At 26.6% G+C, this 19,858-nt stretch overlaps 2 protein-coding genes across 3 annotated transcripts; both read left to right on the top strand.

The window, feature by feature from the left end:
• The first annotated feature begins 1,192 nt into the window (after positions 1-1,192).
• LOC107162717 (uncharacterized) lies at positions 1,193-11,518 on the top strand. 2 transcript variants are annotated; one of them, XM_015509727.2, is made up of 2 exons: positions 1,193-1,466; positions 4,792-7,155. In XM_015509727.2, exons 1-2 carry the CDS (start codon positions 1,401-1,403, stop codon positions 5,338-5,340), a joined length of 615 nt encoding a protein of 204 aa, XP_015365213.1. In that variant the 5' UTR covers positions 1,193-1,400; the 3' UTR covers positions 5,341-7,155. The 2 variants fall into 2 exon arrangements, with proteins under 2 accessions (XP_015365213.1, XP_089073160.1); XM_089217034.1 differs by lacking the exon at positions 4,792-7,155 and adding an exon at positions 9,562-11,518 and having other exon boundaries at positions 1,261-1,466.
• Positions 11,519-13,566: 2,048 nt separating this feature from the next.
• On the top strand, positions 13,567-15,906 carry LOC107162699 (FAD-linked sulfhydryl oxidase ALR-like). The gene is made up of 3 exons (XM_089217172.1): positions 13,567-13,781; positions 15,354-15,521; positions 15,785-15,906. Exons 1-2 carry the CDS (start codon positions 13,663-13,665, stop codon positions 15,514-15,516), a joined length of 282 nt encoding a protein of 93 aa, XP_089073298.1. The 5' UTR covers positions 13,567-13,662; the 3' UTR covers positions 15,517-15,521; positions 15,785-15,906.
• Positions 15,907-19,858: the final 3,952 nt, after the last annotated feature.

Genomic DNA, 19,858 nt, shown 5'->3' with positions numbered 1-19,858 from the left:
CTGTTTCTACGAATCATTTCTCTAGATGGTCAACAGGAAGATCTTTGAACCATTTTTGGCCTTGGAGGGCGACCTAGCCGTTCCCGAAGCTCTGTCCTGGTTCTGGCAACGAAAGAGCCATATTTAAATCACAGAGGAAGTGCATTCCTGTAGCCCATCAGTGCTTGGATCATGAATTAGATCAAATGAACCCTTGATATCGTTATATTCTTCCATCTAACTGTGTTTATAATGAGATGGTGCATCCAAGCAGCCTTGGAGTAACTGATCTATCTCATGTGTCAATCGCTAGTTGTGGTTATCCCCTTTTCGTTCTAGATTATGACCTTGATGAGAGGGGTTAGGTTAGGTGTACATTAAATAATGATAATATACAATGTATCCTTAGCTTAGAATTGATTTTTATTTATCTATAATAAACACACACATTACAACGAGGAATTTCAATTTCTCAATGGATAAGAACTTCCAGGTACACTCTAAACTGATTATACGAGTGCAATAGAAGTGATTTAATTTTTTTTCTTAGTCTTGATTTTCATACATCATAAATAATATGAATTAGAAATATAACACCCAAACTTCGCAATTATGTCATAACTATATGGTTATATTAAACCTGAAGTATAATAAATAAAAATATAATTTTAAATTTTTTAAATAATATCATAAGGAAACTGAAAACTATTGCATTCAAAATAATTTTAAAGGTCAATAATGATCGGTTATTTATTTAATTTTGTTAATCATTTAATAGGTATCCAATACGCGCATTTTATAAAAAAAAAAATAACTACCTACCACATATTCATACATATTCATAACGTTATAAATGTTCAATTTTTTTTTTCAATCGTTTTTTGATTTGGCGTTTCAACATTTATTTCCAAATGGAATTTGTTGGAATTGTGTGCCTATAAAATGTTTGAAAAAAGGTGTGGAATTTAAAAAAATAATAAATAACTTAAACCCTTATTTTTATTTTTTTATTTAAAATTTATTTTTATATAAAATGACGATTCTCGGATACTGGTGATACCTAGGTACCTACTATAAAAGCGCAAAATAGTTACTAACAATACTTTGGTGTGATGTCAGAATCGTGACAAGGACACATGTAAAGTACTGCATATTATTAATTATGACACGTCAATTGAACAAATGGTGTTTGCCATACATCGTGATTGTTCATTAATACAGTGTATTATTATGTGTACCTTAGTATTTTACATGTGTTTGGTGATATTATGACAAGTCAAATGACAATAGCAAACCAATATTTATTGTCACCGAGTGCGTAATAGCTAAACTTACTATTAGTTTAAACCCATTTTCTTCAGTGACAGTTTGTACTTTTTCGTTACCAAAGTCTTAAAATACAAATAAAATCACAAACTCAGATGCATTATCCTGTTGGTTATAATCGATCTCTAATGGTCATAATGTTGATGGTGTATATCATACGAGTATGTATTATATGTATCTAAAATAATCATTATATTTGAAGCTTTAGATATATACATTATACTGACATAGGTATAATCAATATACTAATGGATTAATGTTCTTATTTATTTAAATTGTATTTATAACTTTATGATATTTGAAAATGTATGGATAAATTAAAATTAAATTTCTTACCGATGCTATTATACCTACTATAAATTATTAAATTTTAAAATATCCCTCAAATTTTAATCTTAAAAATTAATTGTATAGTATTTAATACACATCAAATGTTATGGTTATAATTTATTATTCCGTACTTTTTAACATTCAAATTTATTTTAGTTTCAGTTTCAGCAAACATTAGGTAATTTTCTAAAAACACTATTGACATATAATCATGTACATAAATTTAAACACAGTATGTTATATATAAGTTATATAGCGATTATAATACATTAATATACTAGTAATCTGTATGTATCATTTCATAACTTACCACATAAAGTTATATAGGTATACCTACATTTTAATTTGAATAAAAACGATATGATTTGAAAGTTGTCTTATATTTAAATTTCAATTGAACATATTTTAAAATCATTGAAGTATTCCCAGCATTAAATGATAATTCCTTGGCTTAAAATATATCAATACCTACATTTGTAATATTTAATTATTATTTCCGTTTATTTCTTTGCCCTCATCAAAATTAATTAGTTCTAATCATCTTTAAATTTCAATTCACATGTCTAATACATTTAAACAATATTCAGTTACATACTAATATTTCATTATTACCTATCAATCTTTTATTATTGTTTAAATCCAATTAACAATTTTAAATACCACAAAATTTAACAAAATATATTTTATGTGGTGATATGGATAATGAAACTATATATTTTGATAATTACATTATTTTTGGAAAAATTAATTTGATTCTGCTTAGTTATAATTTTCTATTACCTTATCAATAGAAAATTAGTAATCGAACAATGTTATTCATTTTACAAATATGTATACAATTTAATAAAAAATGTACTGTAAAACATCAAAAATTCAAAAGTTGTGTAAAAATGAATTTAAAATAAAATCCCGTAAGTGTCATTGATGGGTGGCTTCTCACATCTCGTGTTTCATGTATATTATATATATATATATATATATTTTTTTATGTTAGTTCTCATCTTTTTTTAGATGTATTAATGTATAATATATATTATATATATTATATATATATGTAATTTCACATGTACTCATTGTGTCTCTTATGTACAGATTGTACATATATTTCAAATAAGCAAAAATAAATAAAAACTAGAATTCTATGTACCTACTATTAATATATTTTTTGAATTTGAAATAATCATTTTCGTTATATCTTACGTGTTTAAAAAAAAAATTACTTATTTAACTTGATTGGTTTGTAAATAATAATGTTTTATATAAACTTCAGCCAGCGGTTAATTTTATGAACTATAAACTCATAATATTATATTGTATACCTTTATAAAAAAAAATTAAAACCCAGCGCCTATAACTAGGTACCATGTTTAATAATAATATAAAAAAGATAATAATATAGTCGTTTCAGTCCACTATATTCATATTAAAAAAAAATGTTTTTATATTTTTCCATTTTCTGTTTTTATTGAGGACATCTTGCACAAATACTACGAAACAAATTGTCGTTTACAATTTAAATAGTATACTGTTAGTTACAAAATTAGAGTGAATTTACCTATTATACAATTTAAATACAATATTATTATCTAGATACCTTTAATTCATATTATTATTTTTGAGTCATGATCATTTTAAAATATCTAATTTGGGGCCCTTAATATACCCACACCACCATTAATTGTATAAATCTAATTGTTAATTGTCTAATCCCTTTGTATTATTATTATTATTTTTATTATTCAAATTGTGAGTCTGTCAACCGTTCTCATGATGTTTTGTACAACAATATTATCTTACCTAAATCAAAGGAGCAACACTGTAATTTGTATCAAGTACGATTCTATTAAGTACATTGTACATAATATATTATTATAATAACTATACAATATAACAGGACATTCATGTACATTTTGTTCGAACTATTAGTACTATACCTATTATAAATAATAACATTACTATATTGTCGAATTTGTTAAAACTGTATTTCCTATAGCACTCTATCCGTGGCTGTTAACAATGAAACATTATTGTTGTCACCACTAGATAGAGTTTGAGTTCATGTTTTGTGTTTTTCATTTCCTAATTGTATTATTTTGATATACAATTCTGTTATTCGGTATATAGTAAATTTTATAAATGTATTTAAAAGATTTAACATTAAATAGGTGAGAAATAGGTTTACAAATATTTTTATAAATATAACCGTGGGGAACCTAATATATTGACGTCCTCTTTGTTTTATTGTGCTTATAATACAACTTTTGATTTATATATTTATATACTTTTCGATTAGATTGATACGTACATCAGTTCACTTGATACAATTTCTAAATTATTTATATATTATATTACTATCCTAACTAACAAACTGAAAATGGTGGTTGTGGGCTAGACATGGGAGGAAGGCAACCCTTTATTTTGATTTTCCATCCCACTTATTTTATCCGAAACAAAAGCATAAATCCTTAAAAGTTATACCTATATATTGCTTTAGGTTTGTCAAAACAATCAAATATTATAAATTATAAAAGACGCAGTAATATAACCGTGTACCTCCATGGTTTTTAATTTTGTTGAAAACATAAAAAAAAAACTGTTTAAGTTCTGGAAATTTATGATAAAAACATAAATAGTTTTAAAATACATTTAAACATTGCAAATATTATAGAGTTATCGCATATTTGTGTAGGTGTATTTAAAATATATAATTTAATATGTTTATAGTTTAATTCATTTCAAAATTAATTAATTAATAAAAAGAAAACAGGGAAATATAAAAAAGATCTAAAAAATGATAAGTCTTTAATATTTATGTGAATTTCATTAATCATAATTAATAGCAAATTTGTAAATTATTATTATTGTTTTGTTTTGTTTTAAGTTTCTTTTAACTAAACTCGTGGCCTGTGGCATGTTTAGATTTGTCATTTTCATGGAAAGTTAATGTTTTTAGTGATAGTAATAAAACATTTTCTGACATAATATTATTATAATATCATTAATAGAATGCATTTATTTTATACGCATCACGTGGTCCGTGACTCGGATGATCAGCCGCAGTTGTGCCCTTATCATATAGATAACATATAGTGTTCGCGATGTCGTGCGTGTACCGTATTGTTCTGTGGTTTTGTTTTATATGTCTGTTTTATCAAGGTCAGCAGTGGTACGCCGCTGGAAAAACAAGAATTCCTGGTCACCGCATCACCAGACCCACATCCGCGGGTCACCTCGTCGACGACACCGTTCCGGTTTTTGGAGGCCGCGCAGCGTGTGACCGCGGCACTGACGCGGGACACGGCCCGGGTATCGGACAAAGTGCTGTGGAGCATTGGCAAGATGCTGCTGTCGGCCGGCGAGTCTGTTAACTACGTGTTGGACGCGGCACTCAAGGCATCTGTGCGGCTGCTCAAAGCCGGTGGCGCGGCGTGCGGCTCGATTGCCGAACGGTTGGCCCACGTCCCGGTCATCGGGTTCGGTGCGTCCGGCGTCCACGAGGCGGTCGGCGTGGCGGTCAACGCGGTGGCCAGCAACGTGGACCACGATTCGCTGGTCCGGAGCCAGGCGTTCGCCACGCTCAACGCCAAGCTGAACGAGAGCGGCGCCCGACTGCGGCCGGCCACCGACGAGGCAGGCGCGCCGGCATCAGCGACCACGGTTACTGGCCAACAGCAAGGCTCGGTATCGTTTTTTCCAATCGGATAACACAGTCACACGTGCCAAACTGACATGAAATATTCAACAACATTGTAGGCTTTCTCTGCATCATGCGCATGTGTCACAATAATATGTTAAATACGCCAGCTAAATGTCTCGTGCACCACACACGTACTCAACTCCAATGCTTTATTTTGGAAAACAAAGTCATATGGCTACTCTGATCACTTCTGATAACTAAATGAAAATTGTGTTCCTCAGCACGTTCAATATTATTATTCACGTATTACTTACAGTCATATTATTACATTTCGTTATACATTTTTTTTTTTTTTTTTTGACAGGGTTTTAGTGTACCTATATCGTATTATATTATTAAGTGTTATAACTTATAACGAAACAGATACCTACTTTTAATTCAGATTTATTTTTATTTTTTATTCAAACCCACCAATGATGGTTTTTAGTTTTATTGAACTTTCAATACTATAAAAACCTTTTTTTAACTAATCACACAAGTTTATTTGCACTGAAATGGTATTTTGGAATTTTTTCCGAAAAAATAGAGTATTGCCTTCTTAAATTCCTATACATTAGGTAGATACCTAGCCAAAATTTTGTACAAACCACCAAACCTTTATGCAAAAAAACATAGAAAAGGTTTTTATAAGCGCAATAAATAGCATTTATATCTAAAAAATTAATTTTGGTTCTACCTTTATCTTCTTGCACAACTATACTTGGAAACAATTCAACCTCTGTTAAACTTATGCTTCACAATTACAATGATTATCACTTTAAATTTTGATGTATCCAACCCAACTAGGCACTAGCTACTGTACATAAGGTTATCAATTGGTAATTTCTTTTTTTCAATATTTGAATTAAGAGTCAAGCAAAATGAAATGTAATATATATATATATCATTATAAATTGTTATTTTATTAAATAAAAACATACCGAAATGATGAAAAAGCATGGATTATACATGTTATCATTATCAGGTTATCAGATAAACAGGGTAGATGAAAACAAAATAAAATATAGCCAATCACGAAGTAATTAACATTAATTCATAAGCCACAACTTATACTGTAGGTAGTATGATGTTCTTATATTTTATATCTGTACTGTAAAAACTCACCTAAGTATAAAATAAACAAATTATATAATGAATTATTTATAAATATTAGATCAATTAATAATGATGGTTCTTATAGGAACCATTGACGCTAAGATCAATTTTTATGTGGTATCTATATAGGTACTTTATAGGTAAAATATATTTATTTACAACTGTAAGTAAAATGTGTATATTCGTCTCAAATTTAGCCTATTTTAGTGAAATAACAAAATGCATATCTAATATAATATACAATATATTATACAGTAGCTTTTGAACACACTCCGTGGATTAGGATTTTATGAGAAGAATTCAGGACGACGGCGTATACAAATTCGATATTGTTACTTAATTGCCTTATTATGAACATTATGTTTTATTGTTAAAATTTGAATCCATGATTTTTGAGGTCCTTAGAGTTTTCTAGCAATTTAAGAGCTGTGTAAATAAAAATGTTTGAGGACCGTTGTAATAGTATGTACATTGTACACTGTAATTTATGAAAATAAGATAATACGAGTATACTATAATTTACATGTTGTAATCATATTAATTATATTTCTAGTTTCTATTACAAAATATAAGGTATTTTAAATTATTTATATAATTATAAGCTATTTTCTATTGTCTATTAAATTAAATTTGAATTGATTTATTTATTATAGTATCTAAAAAAATAAATCAGCTATTTTTACGATATTTTATTTCTAAAGAGCTGTAATTTTTGTATCAATAATATAGAATAAAAAATAAAACACTACATTTTATCTGTAAAATAGTTTTGTATTCTGTATCATATTACGACCGGCTTTGTCTGAGATCCAGTTAAAATTTGTATGGTGAAATGAATTAGTTAATAGTTGAAATGCAGCAATTATTTATTGAATAAAACACAAGTTAAAATTGAATAATACAATATTTGCTAGATGTACGGAGCTCAACAGCTATGGTACATACTGCATTAGCCTATGCTGTACTACGGACTCCCTTTCATATGATGTCTCCATCTTCATGCCTTATACTAATCTACATTTTACCATCTATGTTGCTCTTAATATTGTCTTTCATATTTGAGAAGTTGTTAAACAAAAATGCTTATGTACCTGATACTATTCGGTCCCGGATTTGCATTCTTCGATCAACTACTGCATAACTTAAAATCGTAAAGCATTTTTACGTCTTATCGAGGTAAAAATGGTAATTTATGTAGCGAAACAAACGTATTTAAATTCAAAGTAACGAGTATAGTTAAATTTGTCGGTTCATAACAATCGTTTTATTTGATACCACTTACCTAGTTAAAACAGAGACACATAAGTTTCTTGTTTTTAGTTTACCATCCGATTGTTACTGCTGGGAGACTTTTCTCTTCACGTCTCCATATCATGTATATATATATATTTTTAACACATATGCTTATTTTAAAAATCATCATAGATTGTATATAATCCAATAAACAAAATTTTTCCTATTTTCAACAAAATTAAGTACCTATACTGAATAATATTAATGTCTTTGTTTCCATATTCACATTATGCGCACTAAAAATATGATTGACAAAGTTTACAAAATCATATGAACGATAATTCAATCAAAAATGAATTAACATAACATAATAAATTACATTACACAATTACACATAGATTTACTATTTTCTTCGTGCATATCGTATTCTAAACATAGATAAGGATTAAATTATAAAATAGGTAACATGCGTAACAATGACAATATTCTTTATTTTAAAATCATAAACCATTCGCAAGTAAATGAGCGATGTTAAGTTAATAAAGGTTAGAAGTATCGGAAGTTTAATACCTGCATAATAGATTATTATTATCTTACAAAAACCAAAATGTAATGCACAAACGGTGTACACTGTGCAGTGTACACTGTCCGTTAGTTATGACGCTACTACCAGAAAAGAGTATAACAGAAGGGCGATGAAGTCACTCAAGCGACGTTTAAACTATCGCTTATTTTTCTATATATCTACCTATAGTGATAATACATTTTATTTCAGTGTCTCGGCTTCAACGCAGATGGGGACAAAGATAATAACTCCAAAATGAATGACATAAATTAAATTATTTAAAGACAACTAAATTCCTGATACAATGATTAATAAACAACGAATTATGGAAAATTAAAATTAACATTATCAATAATAAATTGTAATTAATTTACATTATGTAACTTACTAACTTTTAAACTTTTAAAGGAACTATATAATACAATTGATTTGACTGTTCTTAATTACTGCAAATAACAAGTGATAAGTTATAATATATAAATCTGCTGCTAGTTGTGATGCCTATTAGTGCATTTCGTGGAGTTTTTTTAAAACTTTTACGATACAATTATCATGGAATTAGATCCTTGAATTCATGTATATATGCATAACCTATAACTTAAGATTTATCGACTAATAATTATATAGTAGTTTTATAAATGTACAATTTATAGAAACATCATATCAATATTAAAAATGCAAGTAATTAGTTAGTTCTGGATATGATATAACATTATATAACATCATTGTTCTACTTTTAGAAATTATATTACATGTAATGTCTGAAAATTAATTGAAATTAAATTGAGCTATTGTGGATGTATAGGTAATTAAATTTACCTGGTATCCAGAAATATAATAGTACTAAGCATAGTACTAAAAAAATGCATTAATATTCAAAAAAAAAAACTATATAATGCACCTATAACTATATTGTATATGTTTTTCCTTAGCCAAAAAATATCAATACAAATTTGTATACAATATTCTAAATTCTTCTCTTTGTGTACAAATAAATTTAAATAATAAATATGTGAATGACAATAATTACAATCAACTTATTTTAAGAGCTATATATTTAAAAAGTGACCAATATAATATGAATAATAAATAATAACCTGTAGAATATGAGTAGGTATCTAATGATTTAAACCGTTTGATATATTCAAATAAGATTACAAGCTCTCTGATATTGTAGAAGTTCGGTCAATGTAAATTTCTTAAAGTCTGAGGAGTCCGTAAGTTCCCATAATTCGTAGAGCTTGAGAACCAATCTCTTGTCTCGTACTTTCTTATATCCTGGAATAGCGCTTGACAGATTTTTCGAATGGTAAAATATTTTTATCTTGCATTTCAGGTTGGTCGTTGTTCACCTGACGACTCTTTGTCATCAACTTCCGATGCGAACAACACAGACACCGATCCAACCACCACAGGCACCACCAATCAATCATCTCCTGAACAAGATAGCAAACCATCAATGTTCTCTAAGTGTGCATCGGAGGCGTTCAAGTCCGTATCGACATTGAGCGATGGCCTGAGTTTGGTATTGAAGGCAACCGGCCAGGCCGCGTTAACCGTGATAGGCGCCTTGTTCGGCACGTATAACAGCTTAATTTCAGTAACCTCAAAAACGGGTGAGACGGTGGCAGCCGGTTTAGGTTTGGTGGATAACGTGGCTAGCAGAGTAGTACTGGTAAATAGCATGACTGGTGGAGTGTCTAAACTGGCCACTGGCTTGTCCACCATGTTCAGCGAAAACTCGAAAATAACCAGCGCTAATCGTGAGAAGCTGTTTGACCAAATGGATAAGGAACTAGAGGGCTACCATCCTGAATCCAAGCCACTTCCAACAGTGCCCTCAACCGACGAAGGTGACAAAACGCCTGATACAACCGTCACCGAAGCTTGAAAAATTGGTACCTTTGGCTTAGCCATAGCGACCACGCAGTTCCATATTATTATAATTTTATCACTGTTCACCATACTATTATCCTTAGTAACCTAGTTGTCACTTTGTCATATACATTCATTCTCGACAAAAATGGACTAAATAAATCTAGTATTACAAATTTATAACAATATAAAACTATAATACCTATACTTGATTACCTCGTCGGTACGCAGGGCTTAAGGTTATCAGAGTAAGCTATATTTTTGATAATGTATACAAATTTAGGTATTTTCTAGTTATATGACATGAAGTCCATACGATAAACATTTGATATCTACGAAAATATGAAATCAAACAATTCAAAAGATCATAAGCGAATTTAACTGACAAATGATACATAATAGAAAATTCCGATTTTGATTATAGGTATTTATTTTTATTTTTTTTGATATGAATAAGGAAAACTTAATTTGGGTTGGACTCTTATTTTTCGATAAACACTGTCAAAAAAATTAATTTTAAATTACTCAATCATATATATAGAGGATTTTATATTAGTTTATTACAATTCTGAAGATATAGTTTTTAAAATTAGAAACCGGTTCTATCAAGAAAAATTCTTAAATTCCCGAATAAAAAAATAATTCTTATTTCTGACAATATCTCCGACAAGAAAGTTTTTCCTGCGATGTTACAATTGTTTGTTTTTAAAATATATCTACTCTGACATCCTTAAACCTTATGTTTACCAATTTACAATTAAATTATTTTAAATTATATTAAGATGACTCTGAACTCTTATATCCGTCTTACAAACGTAGAACATAACAAAACAAATCTGTGTTGAGTAAAACCATTTTTTTGTTTTTGAAAAATTAAATACCGCGATGGATTTACCAGTTGTCGAACTTAAAATTAATTATTTATTACTTACAGGAAAATGTATATACTTTACTTATATAGATCTTTAAAATTTAATGGCACTTATGAACCTTTTAAAGTTGTAATATTTTACTTACTCAGTTTAAAACAAAAATATAAATAAAAACTTACGTGGTACTATATATATAGTATTATTATCTTTAATTTTAATTAAAGGTGAATTTACTTTAATAGCTATAAAAGCTAATAACTTAAAATGAAAATATGTTATGAACGTTATGGTGTACATTTGTAAAACGGAGTCAAAAGATTCGGTTTTGACATTCATTCACTACTTTTGAATTATTAATTTTGAACAATTTAAGATATATTCTATATTATTCAGGAGATTTTCTTCCGCAAACATCCTACTTAACAAATTAAACCACAAACAAGTTGTAATAATTGTATTTATTTAGAAATAGGCTATTTTAGCACTGTTATTTGTTTGTTTGTCCGAATATTCTACATGTTGTTCAACAATAAAATATGTTCTCGATATGATGACTATTATGTATATTATCATAAACTAAATCAAATTTAAGTGCTTCTAAGTAAGTTCTAATCATGCTCTTCTTTTCATTTTTTTGTCCAAGCTTTAAATATGTATACGATACTTAATATTTATAGACTTATACAATTATTCGTTTATTTTTATTATAAAAATACGCAATTATATTCTTATTTATATATATTTTTTTAAGTCGTTAAATGTTTCTTTTTTAATAATAATAAATCATACGTGCATAATAATTTGCATGAAATCTATAGACGATTTCAATTTTTAAAAAATAATAGTAATTTATTGATTACTTAATTGAAAACATACGATCATAATAACAAATTCTCAAATTAAGATCAATTATTTGATTTCCAATAAATCAATAATTTATTATTATTCAAATATTGTGAAACAACATTTTAAAAGTACATATTTCCTGTTGGCTCTTTGGGCACGTGTCGATGATGCTTTTTAACTCCTATGAACAATTCATAACATATAATGAGTAGGTAGTAAATAATATAAATTAAGGAAGTCACTAGTTAGATATATATGATGATTTCAATAATACGAATAAAATAAATACATTTTTAAATTTCTAGTTTTTTAAGTAATATTTTAATTTAACTTATATTGCTAAAATGTTTTTTGAATAATGATAATTTGCATTAATATTTAAAAAAAATCAACAATAAAATAGTATGTGCGTATAACAATATAACACAACATGTACTTATAATTTAATTAACATAAAGCTTAACTAACGTTGAAGTCAGAAGTTACATGAAATGTTATTTACTCTCAAAGAATATAAATAATTTCATTCAAAACAAAATAGTTTGTCTAAAAGAAACACATATATACTGATTACCTATTACATTTTTTTTAATTATAGACGAAACTATAAACAATAGGTTATTATTCCAAGGTATTTTATAAAATTAATATTATCATTAAAATATGATTTAACGGATGTTTTTTAATCTTGAGTAAAATGTATGATGTAATCGGTGAAACCATGATTAGATACTATTATAAGATAAGATTACGCAAACAGTAGATTAGTAACGCAACTTTTGTTTGTTGCCTTAGTAATATACGTGTTTATAATTTTAAGCTATTCAAAATTTAAAAAATTTAATATATTTACGAAAATTATATGGAAGACTGTCCATTGGATAAAGCAAAATTAGGTAAGTCAAATTATCACGTTATTTACAATATAAGTTTTATTAATAAGTTATTCTATGCATACGGATGGATCACCAATATTTATCACAATCTCGCCGCTATAGCTTTCTTTTGAGGCAACTAAACGAAACTCAAACAGTCAAACATCACCCTTTTTAAGCGTACCTTCATAGTATATTATGTTATTATATGGTATAAACAGTTTCAACTTAGGCTGAGGCCTTAAAAGAGTCTACTACTAGAGTACTTAAAAAAACAAAAATAATATGATAAAATTAATGATGAATCTTTACGTACAATAAATCTAGTATAAATATCAAATATGCCTAATACAATTTTAAATATAGATTCTAATATTATAAGACACATTCATAGATCACTCACGCTATTAAGTGATTTTTATAGAAAAATATAAAAAATCTGATAAGTTAAGTCCTAAACCGTTATAACAACATACAGTCTCCACTTATAACAACCGTCAACCAAAGCTTTTAATAAGGAAAAAATATTTATCCAAAAAACATTAAAACAGTGCAATACGTTATAAAAATATTTAAGTACAAAGATTTAGCAATAAATAAAAATATAATAATGATAACATAATCGTTAACTTTCTATTAAGCTTTGTGAAATCATTACACCGTGTTTAGTTTATTCTGTCCATACTCACATTTTAGTAATATAAAAATAATGTTAAAATAAAACAAATATTAAATTACATATTAGTCTTCTTTAAACTTACAAAATGAACGGACATATGGTAATATTTTAATTTTCAATTTAGGCCTCATGCGTTTTAATTCAACTAATTTTAACCTTTGAAATTAGCTTATATTATGCAAATATCACCTGGTTTGGAGCATCATAAAATACAAATCTTGTAGACTTTTAGCCTATACTTAATATATTATTTATCTATAGGATATCATACCTGGAATCTACTTCACTCGATGGTGGCGTACTATCCAGATGAACCTTCTCATCAACAACAGAAAGATATGGATAATTTTTTTAGACTAATCGGCCGTCTTTATCCTTGTGAAACATGTGCGCGGGATTTCACAACACTGTATGTAATTAGTTATGATAATTTGTATTTTATTTCAAGCACGATTATAGTTAGTCTTTTAAATTATATTTTGAGTACTATTATTCAAATAATGTTTAAATACCTACTCAATTCGTTTTTTAAATACTTTCTCAAAATAACTGTATCTATTTAAAATAAAATATTTTTTTATTTTAATTTTTATTACGAAAAGGCGGGTAAGTCGTGGATGTCACTCTGTTGTACAGTAGGTTAGAAGTAGGTTACTGTAATGGATGGAATTGAACTTGAATCCAATGATATTTATATCATTGTATACGAAAAACGATTCTGAGTGGAGACGGTTTATTTATTTAGGATGTATTATAGATAATTAAAATTTTTCAAATCTTAGATATAAAAAGAAATTTTCGTGATTTTAACGTATGTTGTCAAAGTTCAAACTTTGAATGCTTATAAAATAAATTGAGACTATATATTTATTTTATTTTTCAACTGCTATTGTAAAAATATGTTAGGAGCCTTGTATTAAATTTTTAAATCTTTATAGATTTAAAAAGAAAAACATTTATGAATTTCTACCTAAGATAACTATTGAACATTGCAGTAATTTTTACGTATTTAGTCAAAATTTGAATTTTAAATGCTTATAAAAAAACCATGACAATGTATTTTTAATATTTTTCAACTGCTATTACAACAATGTGTCAGGAGCTTTGTATTAAATTTTCAAGCTTTTCTACACAACAAATACATTTTTATTGATAGTAATTTTAAAAAACTAATAATGATCAAAAATTGCATATGCCTATAAATAGTTCAACTTAAGTCAACATTTTTCGAAAATTACATCGTAGATAGGATATACTTATATAAACATTCGGTGAAAATTTCATGTATCTATGGTAATTTGTTTTAAAGTTACATCGAAAACAAAAATTAATTTTGTCGAAAACTGATTGAGCGTAAAATTTTCCGTTTCCCCCTTAATTTTTAGTTTGTTTGGGATAAACAATAAGCGGGATGATTATATAGAAAAATATTAAGAATTTTTCTCATATCACTTTCTGATCGAATAAAGTACTGAAGTCGAAAATCGAAGCACTTTTACTGTCCCAAAACGTGATGACAGACACAAAAAAAATGAATAAATAAATAAAAAAACACTCATCATGGTAAAGTTAATAAATTCCTCGCTCCGCTCAGAATCTATAATAAAAATAACTATTGAAAAGTCAATATAATATTAGTATTAAATAAAATATTTTTACTTTGAAATAAAAAACAGATAAATAATTTATAGTTTCATCAAATGTAGCAAGATTATGAACAAAATGCACGTAAACCATGAAAATGAATAAGGTACTTACTGTAGACTTATAACATAAACAAAGTTCTAAGTAGCTATAAACTTTTTTACTGAGTATTTAAATAATTTTGAAAAGTTTCTTTTATACAAGACTGACTATAGTTTGATGTTTATAATATAATATAAATAATATATAATATATATATAATATAATACATGGCTATAAGTCAAAGAGAATATAAACTTGTTCAAAATAAGCAATTGTAAATCTTGTTTTTCCACAGTTTAGATAGTCAACCTCCTGAAACAAATTCTCAACAATCCCTATCGGATTGGCTTTGTCGTATACATAATCACGTTAATAAAAAACTCGGTAAACCATTATTTGATTGTAACCAAGTTAATGAGCGATGGAGGGATGGCTGGAAAGACGGAAGCTGTGAATAAAAAATGTATACAATTTTATTACATTATTACCTCTTAGGAACGTACATTATATTATAATAATTGCAAATAAAATAATATAACTAATTACTATACAATTTAAATAAAACTTAATATGCTAAACTAAGTACTTACTAAAAATATCATAATAATATAGTTTAAAAAAAATTTAAAATAATTTTTATAATCCCTTACACAACCATTATTGTAATGGGCGCCCAATAATATTGTAACACTAATGATATTAAACAATAATATTATGGTATTATAGGTATATTTTTTATCTTGGTAAGTGGTGTTATTTGGATAGAAGATGCAAGGCAACAGCATATTGGTCAATATTGATTAATTAATTGTTGCCAAACTGTTTCTAAGATTTTAAAAACATGTAACTAATAGTAATGATGAAGTTATTTCTATTTGGAAGCATTCGATTACAATCCTAAATCTTGATCAAAGTATGCAAGAATAGACTGGAAAAATGATACAAATCTTATTAAAACAACATTATTTGAAGACTTAAATTTTTTAAAGTTTTAAATTGTTATTGCTTATAAATTAGTGAAAAATAAATAAATAATATAAGTAAAAATATTTTGTACTTACTTATTTCATAACACTAGGTTGTTTGATATTACATTCTGAGCGAAGTTAGAAATTTATTGATTTTGCAATGATGTATGTTTTTTTTTAAATTTTTTTTTAAATTTTTTGTGTGTCTGTCATCACATTTTGGAGTAGTAATAGTGTTTTGAATTATGATTTCAGCACCTCTTTGAAAAGAAAAATGTTGGTACTCTAGTTGGTACTTTCGGGACCAAAAGTAAAATTTTCAATAGTTTTCAAAAGCGTCAGGATAAACCATAAAAAAACAAAGAAAAAACGGGAATGCTTACGAATAATCGGTTTTAAACAAAAATTGATTTTTTTATTTTACTGTAACTCAAAAACGAATTATTATAAATGCTTCAAATTTTCACCAAATGTTTATATTAGCGTAATCTATTTACAAATAAATTTTCAAAATATTATTATTTTTTTTTTAAGCTTTTATAGGCAAATTAAATTTTCGATTCTTCTTACTTTTAGATTCTGAGCGGAGCGATGAATGTATTGATTTTACCATGATGTGTGTATTTTTTTTTTTTTTTTTGTGTCTGTCATCACGTTTTGGGGCAGTAAAAATGCTTCGATTTTTGACTTCAGTACCTCGTTCGATCAGAAAGTGAATCTATTTGGTACTTTGGGGGGTCAAAAGTAAAAAATTCTTAATACTTTTCTAAATAATTGAGAAAAACAAACTAAAAATTAAGGGAAAAACGGGAAATTTTACGCACACTCATTTTTCGACAAAATCGATTTTGGTTTTTGATGTAACATTAAAACAAATGACCATAGATACATGAAATTTTCACCTAATGTTTATATAAGTATATTCTATCCACCATGCAATTTTCAAAAAATTTCAACTTAAGTTGAACTATTTATAGGCATTTCAAATTTTCGATCATTATTAGTTTTTTTTAAATTAACATCGATAAAAATTTATTTGTTAGGCAGAAAAGCTTGAAAATTTAATACAAGGCTCTTAACATATTGTTACAATAGCAGTTGAAAAATAAAAGAAATTCATAGTCACCATTTTTTTTTATAAGCATTCAAAGTTTGAATTTTGACAAAATACGTAAAATCACGAAAATTCACAAATAAGCTAGAAATTTATAAAAAATTTTCTTTTTAAATCTAAGATTTAAAAATTTAATACAAGATTCCTTACAAGTTTTTCAATCTTTATCGAAAATAAAAATTCCACCGGAAATTCAAATTAAATTTTTATGAGCATTTGAAATTTAAATTTTTACAACATTGAATTTTCACTTTTAGCGATTTCCTTATTTTGGTGTAACTCTAAAACAAATTACCGCAGATTCTTGAAATTTTGACTGAATGTTTATATAGGAGTTTTATATATTTGATAAAATTTTCAAAATACTTAGATTTGTTTTGAGCCGTTTACTGACATTTTAATTTTTCAACTTTTTTAGTTTTTTTTTCTATAAATATCGATAAAAATGTATTTGTTCGGTAGAAAAGCTTGAAAATTTAATACAAGGCTTCTAACACATTGTAACAATAGAAGTTAAAATATATTAAAAATTCGTAGGCACGATTTTTTTTTATAAGCATTTAAATTTCGAATTTTAACTAAATACGTAAAAATTACGGCAATGTTCAAATTATCTTAAATAGAAATTTATAAAAGTTTTTCTTTTTAATTCTAAGATTTGAAAATTTAATACAAGGCTCCTAACATATTTTTACAATAGAAGTTGAAAAATAAAAGAAATACATAGTCACAATTTTTTTTATAAGCATTCAAAGTTTGAATTTTGACAACATATTATGTAAAAATCACGAAAATTCGTAAATTATTTTATGCTAGAAATTCATAAAAACTTTTCCTTTTATATCTAAGATTTGAAAATTTAATACAAGGCTCATTATATATTTTTACAATAGCAATTGAAAAATAAAAGAAATATATTGTCACAATTTTTTTTTATAAGCAGTTCAAATTTTGACTAAATACGTAAAAATTACGGCAATGTTCAAATTATCTTAGATAGAAATTCATAAAAGTTTTCCTTTTTAATTCTAAGATTTGAAAATTTAATACAAGGCTCCTAACATATTTTTACAATTGCAGTTGCAAAATAAAAGGAATACATAATCACAATTTTTTTTTTAAGCATTCAATGTTTGAGTTTTGACAACATATTATGTAAAAATCACGAAAATACAGAAATTATTTTAAGCTAGAAATTCATAAAAAAAATTTTTTTTATATCTAAGATTTGAAAATTTAATACAAGACTCATAATATATTTTTACAATAAAAATTGAAAAATAAAAGAAATGCGTAGTCACAATTTTTTTTTTACAAGCATTCAAATTTTAATTTTGACAACATACGTAAAAATCACGAAAATTCGTAAATTATTTTAAGCTAGAAATTCATAACAATTTTTCTTTTTAAATCTAAGATTTGAAAATTTTTAATACTCTATAATATATCCTAGACAGATAAACCGTCTTCGCTCAGAATCGTTTTTTGTAAACAATGATATAATATCATTGGATTCAAATTTAATTCCATCCATTACAGTAACCCACTTGTAACCTACTGTACAGCAGAGTGACATACACGACTTACCCGCTTTTTTTTTATTGAAATGCCTATAAAAAAAAAATTGGCTGTCTAAAAAATCTTTAAAATTTAATATAAAGTTTATTACAAGTTGTAAGTATCGTAGCAAAAAAAAAAAAAACAAAATTCTTCAGTCACCATTTTGTTTATAAGCAATTAAAGTTCAAGTGATTACGAAATATGTAAAAATCGCGAAAAATTGACCTACTCTCCATCTTACAATACAGCAGAGCGATACTCACTAGCCCACTTTTTTATATTTTCAATTAACTATTATACCCATAACGTTATATGCGTTTTAATTAGGTAACCAAAAAATATTGTAAGTGATTTAAATTTCATATTTTCAATGTTCACAAAGATTGAGATCAATTGGCTTTTAGTATGGGGACTTAATATAAACTTTGAGATAATTTTTTGAGAAAATGAATTGTCTATAAAAAAAATTACAAAAGTCATAGCATGATGCACACATTTAAAATTAATATCGAAAATGTGTGAATATGCAGGGAAAATAATATTATGTCTTACATTAATTCTTTAAGTATGCTCGACTAGATTAAAATTAATAAGAATGAGAAATAATCGTTAAAATAAGTTGTACGTTATTCAATAATCAATTAGTTTTAAAAACATATTAATCTGAAATAAAATTGAAAAAAGTAACATTTTTGTTTTATTGCTGTTGGTCTTAAATAGTTTTATACATTAAGTTTGTGCCAAATTATACTTACCAACGAAATATATTATTTAATCGGAAACCCGTTGACAGTGTTATTTGTTTCAAACGTGGTAATATCAAACAGTATGTAGTCCTTACTAAAGTGAAATTATTATGCTACACCACATAATGTTGTTTGAAAACCAACCTTAACTATAATTTTCAAATTTATCTATAGAAAAAAAACCCTAACCAGGAGTCACGTTTCGGAGACAAGATAACTAATAATTAATTTTCTAGATAAAAAATTTTGTTTTTCAAATTAGTTTTGCTAATTCAAATGAATTAGTAAAATAAAAATTAATAATTGAACCCTTACTAAATATTTTCTTATAAAAAGATATTAAAATTAACTGTAGTGATAAAAGATTTCAATTGATTTTTTTTGACATCAAGTATCCATAATTCAATTAACC

The sequence above is a fragment of the Diuraphis noxia genome, unplaced genomic scaffold, assembly GCF_037042655.1.
Source record: "Diuraphis noxia isolate RWA-SAM2 unplaced genomic scaffold, SU_Dnox_SAM2 contig0001, whole genome shotgun sequence".
Taxonomy (NCBI): domain Eukaryota; kingdom Metazoa; phylum Arthropoda; class Insecta; order Hemiptera; family Aphididae; genus Diuraphis; species Diuraphis noxia.
This window is presented reverse-complemented; position numbering and strand designations above follow the sequence as displayed.

What these genes read in the sequence shown, in the direction of transcription:
- LOC107162699 (XM_089217172.1), top strand. Translation starts at nt 13,663, where the DNA reads ATGGTGGCGTACTATCCAGATGAACCTTCTCATCAACAACAGAAAGAT. An exon ending in GCGCGGGATTTCACAACACT is followed by an intron (nt 13,782 to 15,353) that starts GTATGTAATTAG and finishes GTTTTTCCACAG; the next exon opens with TTTAGATAGTCAACCTCCTG.
- LOC107162717 (XM_089217034.1), top strand. Translation starts at nt 1,401, where the DNA reads ATGCATTATCCTGTTGGTTATAATCGATCTCTAATGGTCATAATGTTG. An exon ending in TGATGGTGTATATCATACGA is followed by an intron (nt 1,467 to 9,561) that starts GTATGTATTATA and finishes CTTGCATTTCAG; the next exon opens with GTTGGTCGTTGTTCACCTGA.